The sequence below is a fragment of the Lepidochelys kempii genome, chromosome 7, assembly GCF_965140285.1.
Source record: "Lepidochelys kempii isolate rLepKem1 chromosome 7, rLepKem1.hap1, whole genome shotgun sequence".
Taxonomy (NCBI): domain Eukaryota; kingdom Metazoa; phylum Chordata; order Testudines; family Cheloniidae; genus Lepidochelys; species Lepidochelys kempii.
This window is the reverse complement of record NC_136386.1, coordinates 109,729,040-109,738,332: the sequence shown is the minus strand read 5'-3', so window position 1 is coordinate 109,738,332 and position 9,293 is coordinate 109,729,040. Positions and strand designations below refer to the sequence as shown.

At 42.5% G+C, this 9,293-nt stretch overlaps 1 protein-coding gene across 1 annotated transcript; it reads right to left on the bottom strand.

Moving 5' to 3' along the window:
- Positions 1-5,019: 5,019 nt before the first annotated feature.
- LOC140915377 (prolactin-releasing peptide receptor) lies at positions 5,020-6,072 on the bottom strand. The gene has a single exon (XM_073354965.1). It carries the CDS (start codon positions 6,052-6,054, stop codon positions 5,020-5,022), a length of 1,035 nt encoding a protein of 344 aa, XP_073211066.1. The 5' UTR covers positions 6,055-6,072.
- Positions 6,073-9,293: the final 3,221 nt, after the last annotated feature.

Here is a 9,293-nt window from a genome sequence, read left to right as displayed (position 1 = left end):
GTCCAGCTGATTTGCTAACTTCTTCACTGAGCTTCTAGGAAAGAATTTGTTTCTAAATTCCGTCTCTTTAATGAACTGTAAAAATAAATCTTTACATAAAGGCTAGCAGCACAACTGGACACTTGAGGACTCACTTTTGTTTTGTTTCCTCACTCCAAGATGCATTGTTGCATGTCTCACAAATCTTCCAGAATCTACAGGAAGGAAGCACGTTTCATTTACGGTACAAACATGTAAATCATTGTTGGAGTCAGTCCAGGTTTATATCAGTGTAACTGAGATCAGAATCCGGCCCAACATGATCACCTGGCATAAGAATTAGTTTCAGGGGTAGCTGAAGACTTTGCTGTCACCTCTTCCCTGCACCCCCTACCCCCCACCACCTGTGGGTGCTTGTGAGAACGAGAGAGAGGAAGAGAATCTTCACTATCAAAAACTCTTCAGCACTGTATGTGTAGGTCACCATGTCTGGTTAGGAAAATAACTTCTCCAGCCCTGTGGACAAGTCAGTACCTAGGCATAGTACTCAATTTGCATAACATCTACCTGCATCATTCAAATTATCATACAAGTACTTTTGAGAGTCGCATACTGAATTGTAAACCAATAATGGACTTCAAGCTAGGGACATTTGCTTAAATTGAAAATGCAACTAACACACTCTGACAATTTGGGGAATCTATGTACAAGTTCTGAATTTGTTTGATAATATGAACTCTCTATACGTTTAAGCACTTATAATTCTCTCTCCTTACGCTTGTCTCAATCTCCTTGTGCTAAGAACAGAGGGAGGAGTGCTAAGGTGTCTGTTTCTGAATAGGTTTCAGAGGAACAGCCGTGTTAGTCTGTATTCGCAAAAAGAAAAGGAGTACTTGTGGCACCTTAGAGACTAACCAATTTATTTGAGCATGAGCTTTCGTGAGCTACAGCTCACTTCATCAGATGTTTACCGTGGAAACTGCAGCAGACTTTATATACACACAGAAATCATGAAACAATACCTCCTCCCACCCCACTGTCCTGCTGGTAATAGCTTATCTAAACACCATCCTGGCTACTATGGATGTAGAAGCCCTCTACACCAACATTCCACACAAAGATGGACTACAAGCCGTCAAGAACACTATCCCCGATAATGTCACGGCTAACCTGGTGGCTGAACTTTGTGACTTTGTCCTTACCCATAACTATTTCACATTTGGGGACAATGTATACCTTCAGATCAGCGGCACTGCTATGGGTACCCGCATGGCCCCACAGTATGCCAACATTTTTATGGCTGATTTAGAACAACGCTTCCTCAACTCTCGTCCCCTAAAGCCCCTACTCTACTTGCGCTATATTGATGACATCTTCATCATCTGGACCCATGGAAAAGAAGCCCTTGAGGAATTCCACCATGATTTCAACAATTTCCATCCCACCACCAACCTCAGCCTGGTCCAGTCCACACAAGAGATCCACTTCCTGGACACTACAGTGCTAATAAACAATGGCCACATAAACACCACCCTATACCGTAAACCTACTGACCGCTATTCCTACCTGCATGCCTCCAGCTTTCACCCTGACCACACCACACGATCCATCGTCTACAGCCAAGCTCTGCGATACAACCGCATTTGCTCCAACCCCTCAGACAGAGACAAACACCTACAAGATCTCTGTCAAGCTTTCTTACAACTACAATACCCACCTGCAGAAGTAAAGAAACAGATTGATAGAGCCAGAAGAGTTCCCAGAAGTTACCTACTACAGGACAGGCCTAACAAAGAAAATAACAGAACGCCACTAGCCGTCACCTTCAGCCCCCAACTAAAACCCCTCCAACGCATTATTAAGGATCTACAACCTATCCTAAAGGATGACCCAACACTCTCACAAGTCTTGGGAGACAGGCCAGTCCTTGCCTACAGACAGCCCCGCAACCTGAAGCAAATACTCACCAACAACCACATACCACACAACAGAACCACTAACCCAGGAACTTATCCTTGCAACAAAGCCCGTTGCCAATTGTGCCCACATATCTATTCAGGGGACACCATCACAGGGCCTAATAACATCAGCCACACTATCAGAGGCTCGTTCACCTGCACATCCACCAATGTGATCTATGCCATCATGTGCCAGCAATGCCCCTCTGCCATGTACATTGGTCAAACTGGACAGTCTCTACGTAAAAGAATAAATGGACACAAATCAGATGTCAAGAATTATAACATTCATAAACCAGTCGGAGAACACTTCAATCTCTCTGGTCACGCAATCACAGACATGAAGGTCGCTATCTTAAAACAAAAAAACTTCAAATCCAGACTCCAGCGAGAAACTGCTGAATTGGAATTCATTTGCAAATTGGATACTATTAATTTAGGCTTAAATAGAGACTGGGAGTGGCTAAGTCATTATGCAAGGTAGCCTGTTTCCTCTTGTTTTTTCCTACCCCCCCCCCCAGATGTTCTGGTTTAACTTGGATTTAAACCTGGAGAATGGTCAGTTTAGATGAGCTATTACCAGCAGGAGAGTGAGTTTGTGTGTGTATGGGGGTGGGGGGGATGTGAGAAAACCTTGATCTATGCAGGAAATAGCCCGACTTGATTATGTAAAGAGTTGTCACTTTGGATGGGCTAGCACCAGCAGGAGAGTGAATTTGTGTGGGGGGGTGGAGGGTGAGAAAACCTGGATTTGTGCTGGAAATGGCCCACCTGTTGATCACTTTAGATAAGCTATTACCAGCAGGACAGTGGGGTGGGAGGAGGTATTGTTTCATGATTTCTGTGTGTATATAAAGTCTGCTGCAGTTTCCACGGTAAACATCTGATGAAGTGAGCTGTAGCTCACGAAAGCTCATGCTCAAATAAATTGGTTAGTCTCTAAGGTGCCACAAGTACTCCTTTTCTTTTTGTTTCTGAATAGTATGGTGTGACGCTTTGGGCTTCACCCTGGACCTGTAAGGGGTTGTGTCACTGTCTGCCCTGTAACCCTGGCGGCCTCCGAGCCTTGCAGCTTTGTCTCAGAGCCCTGATACCCACACTTTGCTCACAGCACCCAGTTGTTCCTTGCAGAGGGACCTCAACCAACCTTCCAGCACCAAGTTCTCCCCAAAAATGTCTTTCTCCGCAGTGTGCAGCCCCCCTTACTGTAACACCCAAAAACCTCATCAAGTTTGCTGATACGTTAAAGCACTGAATTGATTTATGGTAAACAAGTTGATTCACAAAAGGACATCATTTTAAGTGATACCAATATAAGGAATAAGGATAGAAATGGTTACAAACAACAAAAGTAAAAATGCTTTCAAGACCCAAACTCAGAAAACTAGAGCCTTTTGTTCAAAGAGGTTTTTCTCACAACAGTCAGTCTTCCAGTATGGCTGGCCTGTTCTTTAGCCAGGACCCAACACACAGAGCTCAAAGTGCTTGGTTTCTTTGACTTCTCAGATGAAAGATAACTATGGGGTTCTCTCCCATTCTTTTTATAGATCAGTAAATCTCTGAAATGTATTCTTTAAAAAGCAAGCCCAGACAAAATTTCCCTGACCTGTAGGGGTGAAAATGCCATGTTATCTTCTCCCCAACCTGTGAACTAGATAGCTTTGTTTACCTTATATGTAAATGTACTTTCATTGTCTCTGCCTGACAATCTGGCTGATTAGCCAAGAGAATACACTTTCCTTTTCCAAGGGCAGACTAGACTTATGCATAGCTTGCAAAACACATTTTAAGAATGATTCTAGCAAATATTTATAACTCTTTGTGCACACCCTGTATATACACCATGCAGTAATTTTTTGACCAGTGTGTTAACAGTTTACATATGATATCTTACATGACATCTTTTAGATACAGCTTATGAAAAGAGTGTTTTGATGTAGTGAGTATGTATGGTCTGACAAAAGTAGCTGACAGAGTAGTGAACCACCAATGGGCCTCCATGTCACAGATGGTCATTAAAGACCATCAGCACCTTGTCCCAACAAAACAATGGGATGAAACACTCCAATCTAGGAACAAGGAATGCAGGCAATACCTGGAAAATATGGGACTTTATTCTGGAAGGACTCTGAAAAGGATTTAGGGGTTATGGTGGACAAACAACTGAATGTGATCTCCCAGTACAATGCTGTGGCAAAAAGGGATAATGTAATTCTTGAGTGCACAAGCAAGGGAGCAGTGAATAGGAAGGTGATCTTATCTCTGTATATAGCAGTGGTGTCACTGTAACACTGCATACAGTTCTGTTGTCAACATTTTTAAAAGGATGTTGAAAAATGGGAGAGGGTATAGGAAAAAGCCACAAAAATAGTTCAAGGGCACCCCAGCAGAAGGCTCTTCATGCGGGTAAAGGGACCCCCTGCCTCCTCACCAGAGTAGTCTTGTATGCATGGCCCCCACTACCATCATCTTAAGCAGAGGGTGGGGCCATAGTAGAGGTTTTGCAGAGTGGGGGACTGATCAGGGCTGAATCCCCCCTGACAACCCAGCAGAAGGCTCTGTACCTTGTGTAGGGACTTGCCATGACAGCACAGGGCTCTTAGATGTCACCTCTGGTACCCTGGTGGGACTGGGGCCACAGAGATTACACGTGAGGCTCTGCTTGGGGCCCTGGATTGCCACAGTCAAGTCCTGAGGCTAACGTGTTGGAGGAACATACAACTTGGTCATCAATAACAATAGGAAAGACTAAGGCTAGATCTACTTATGTTGCTCAGGGGTGTGACTATTCCACCCCCACGAGCGACACAAGTTACGCCAGCATAAGTGGTAGCGTGCACAGTGCTATGTCAGTGGGAGAGCTTCTCCAGCTGACATAGCCACCGCTTCTCGTTGGGGAGTGGATGAATTATGCCAGAAGGAGAGCTCTCTCCCATCTGCATGGAGGGGCTAAATGAGAGATCTTCCAACCGTGCAGCTGCATTTGTACCGCTGTGCTGCTGTAAGTGCTCTAGTGTGAACATAGCTTTGCACTCATCACTGGAAAAGAAAGGCATTGTAACTGAATCACACACACACACACTTAGAGCATCACGCTGGCCATAATGCCGTGAGTAGCAGGTCCAACCTTCTTCTTCCGCCAGGCAAACATCTTCTTCAATTCCCCTCTGAAGCTGTCATGTAGCCAGGCGTAAAGGAAGGCATTGGTGCAGGCAGACATCATAGCAAACCAGTGGCACAGCAGCTGGATGAGGTTGAAATACTGTTTATCTATTAAGTTGATATCCATGTCTTTTATCACGTTAAAGATGTGCAGAGGGAGCCAGCAGACTCCAAAGGCAGCCACCACCAGGACCAGCAAGCGAAAGGTTTTCCTCCTCCTAGCCCTGTCCCACTCAGCTTGGCCCTGGGTGATGTTTCCCGGAACCACTCGATTTTTCAGTTTGACAGAGATCCGCAGATAGGACAAGGAGATGACTATTAAAGGCAATACGTATGTGATAATGAGAGTGCTGTAGGCATAAGTTAAATGGTCCCTCTTCATATGGAACCAAAACTCTTCACAGATGGAGAAGTCCAGTTCTGGGAACTCAGCATGATAGGTGTGGACCAAGGCTGGGGCAGCCAAGATGCAACTCAGCAGCCAAATAGCAGCCAGAATATAAGCACAGATTGATATAGTGAGCCTCCTCCGGAGAGGATACACCATGGCATAGTATCTGTCCACAGCTATGACAGTCAAGGTGAAGACAGACACAAACACAGTGACCGGTTGCATTAAGAACACAAAATAACACATGAAGCGTCCATAAACCCATCCCCGGGGCTCAAAAGCATATGCCAGAGTCAGGGGCACGCAGGTTGCACACATAAGCATGTCTGAGAAAGCCAGGTTGCCTACCAGGAAGTTGGTGACATTGTGCATTTTTTTCATCTTGCAGATGACATAAATGAGGAGATAATTCCCAATGATGCCAACAAAAACCACCAGGGAGTAGCACAGGATGATGAGTGGCTTGAAAGACTGAACAAACTGGAGCCCTGAGAATAAATTGCTAGCATTGCTATGAATTGCTGAGAGGAAGTTTAGGGAGGTTAAATTGTCCGGATTCATCATTTTCCTTCTTTGTAGTTTGCTGACAGCAGGGTTAAGGAGTCACCGCTGCACACACGTTTACTCCTAATCAGCCTTTATAATGAATGGATTACTCACTGTCCAGAGATTGCCACCACATGGATAATAAACAGTCATCTGGAAAGGCAAAGGTGAAATTACAAATCTCAAGAGGCTGCGTTCCGTTAAATGGTTCTTAAGAGAGATCAGCTGCAACCAATAGTCATTAAAGTTCTCTCTTTTAGTTGCTATTAAATCCATACAGTTTAATAAACATCTAATACAGTGAATACTTACTGTTGTGGGTTTTTCATGCCATTTGATTTTCCTGTGGATGCCAGCTCAGTTTTGGTGCCTCAAGAGGCTGCGTTCCGTTAAATGGTTCTTAAGAGAGATCAGCTGCAACCAATAGTCATTAAAGTTCTCTCTTTTAGTTGCTATTAAATCCATACAGTTTAATAAACATCTAATACAGTGAATACTTACTGTTGTGGGTTTTTCATGCCATTTGATTTTCCTGTGGATGCCAGCTCGGTTTTGGTGCCTTAGATTCCTGTCTTCCAAATATCCATGAAAGAGAGAGCGAGAGCGATGTGTATTTACAAGATAAGCAGAGATCAGTGCACTTAACATACTTGGCTTCTTGCTCACAATACATTTTTTATAAGCCTATATCCCTATTGGCTACCCTGGGCATTACGTTATTCCTGACACTGTCTCTCTTATTTAAAGCAATTAGAGTCCTAGAATATCAATATCACTCATTCTCTGAATTTCCTGTCTCTTCCAGTGCATCTGTACTTGCTGCCACATGACTATAAATCAATTTATACTCATTAATATGGATGTACAGTGTCTGACCCAAGATCAGGTTACAGTCGTCCTTTAGAGAGCCTCAAAAAGTGCTAGCATTGAATCTACTGATATAATTGGATCTCTTAAATGGAATGTTACTCAAATGCTGAATTTATGCCACTAGAGGGACTCAGCTACTTGGATGGTGAATAAAAGTTATGAATATTGATGCACATTATAGTATGCATCTGATGAAGTGAGCTGTAGCTCACGAAAGCTTATGCTCAAATAAATTGGTTAGTCTCTAAGGCGCCACAAGTCCTCCTGTTCTTTTTGCGGATACAGACTAACGCGGCTGCTACTCTGAAACCTGTCATTATAATAGCAATGAAGTATGCACTTTTTAAAAAGTTATTGTACTGTCATTTAGAAATAAAATTCTCGCTCACACCCCAGTGGTATTTTCCATGGTATTTACATATTTTAGACATAGAATAAAGAGTTGTGACAATGTTACACATCTTATATATTTAAAATGGTTTGAAAAGAGCTAATAATCACAAGTAGCTCTTATATAGTGTTTTTTTCAGCAGCAGATCTCAAAGCACTTCACAATCTTATTCTCATAATGCCCCTATGAGGCAAGGAGGTATTACCATCATCCCCGTTTCTACAGATGGGCAACTAAACTACAGAGAGGCTAAGTGACTTGCCCAAGGTAAGAATTTTGTAGTGAAGCAGGGAACTGAGTCCCTGTCTCCAAGTCCTAGGTTAGTACCCTAACCAGTGGACCATCCTTCCTAATCACCGCATGGATTCATATGATGAGGAACAATGAAAGCTACTGATCATTGTCCCTCATGCTTATCAATGCCATTATAGTTGCCCTGCTATAGAGGAATTTTTCTTTTCTACAATGGGGTTTGAGCCACTAATTATTTCTGCATCAAAGAATTTATATTCTAAAAAGTCAGCACTGAAAGGGATTTATTTTGTATGGTTTTGGTATTCAGAAGTGTTACTGAAATGAATCAGCCCTTTGGGACTGTGTACTTTTAAGTAAATATGACCTGCCTGGTCTTAATCATAACCCTTGTTCTACTTTCAGTCTTCTTTCCTTTAACACATAGGATTAACACAGCTGGTGTTAATCAATGTAGTTCCATAGAAGTCCAATCTCCACCAGATGAGGTGCTGTCTCATAAGTGGTTTTTTTATTAACGTATAAGCTCCTCAGGGCAGAGATCATAGTTAAGTTTTTCAAAGCACTGTAGGCGATGTAGACACATTAATTTTAGTGGAAGACACATGTCTAAATCCCTTTGACTACTTTGAAAATATCAACCCATATCTTTCTTTTATTGTATATTTGTGTCTAAGCTCCTTAAGGCAGGGAACTTGCCAGCCTTCCAGTTTCCCGTTCTACTAGTCTGGCAGAAAATGGTGTAGGTGAATAAATATAGCTTTGATTTAGGCATCTAGCTTTACATTCCCAAGTTTGAAATTGGTGCCATTAACTTTTCTCTTCCTCAGTATTCCCATCTGTAAAATGAAAATATTAAATACAGTATCCACTTTATGGGGTTGTGTGCCTGCAAGGGGGTGGAGGGAGAGTTGTGAGAAATAATCAGCTGATTGATAACATGTTTTGGAATCATCTGATGGAAGATGTATATAGGAGTAAAGTTTTATCAGTCATGATTTAAACCTCTAAATAATCAACTTTAGTTTAATTTTGCATTTGTATTTTTTAGTTACTTTTGTCAAGCTGATCTGCAGTGACTCAAGAGTGTGAGTACCAGCTTCAGGGCAGACTCAAAGCACAAGCCCCAAACTGGCTGTGAATTCTTTACTTAGATTTCATCAATTATCAAGTGTAAATTCCTCAGGCACTATAATAGCCTTACAATGGAGTCAAACAGTTCCCTTGGGTACTCTGACCTATCTTGTCACCTATAGAAACCTACCTTTAAAAAGAACAAGAGTTCTTGTGGCACCTTAGAGACTAACAAATTTATTAGCGCATAAGCCTTCGTGGGCTACAGCCCACTTCACCAGATGCATAGAATGGAACATATACCTTATGTATATGTTCCATTCTATGCATCCAATGAAGTGGTCTGTAGCCTATGAAGCCCACGCTCAAACAAATGTGTTAGTCTCTAAGGTGCCACAAGTACTCCTGTTCTTTTTGTGGATACAAACTAACACGGCTGCTATTCTGAAACCTACCTTTGTGACAGATGATTCCTTACACCAAGGATCACAGCAATATTTAGGTTAATCCCTGTCTCAAAGGATCAGTCAGTTACTCCAGGTCAACTACACTGTACATCTCACACCAAAGACACTGCTTGCAGATAATCCTATAATAAACTATCTAAAGGTTTATTATATAGGACAGCTTTGCACAAATTGGGGGGAGCACTCCCACCCCAGTGGGTGCA

Bases quoted from the DNA above. Each gene is read 5' to 3' on its own strand.
- LOC140915377 (XM_073354965.1), bottom strand. From the start codon at position 6,054: ATGATGAATCCGGACAATTTAACCTCCCTAAACTTCCTCTCAGCAATT.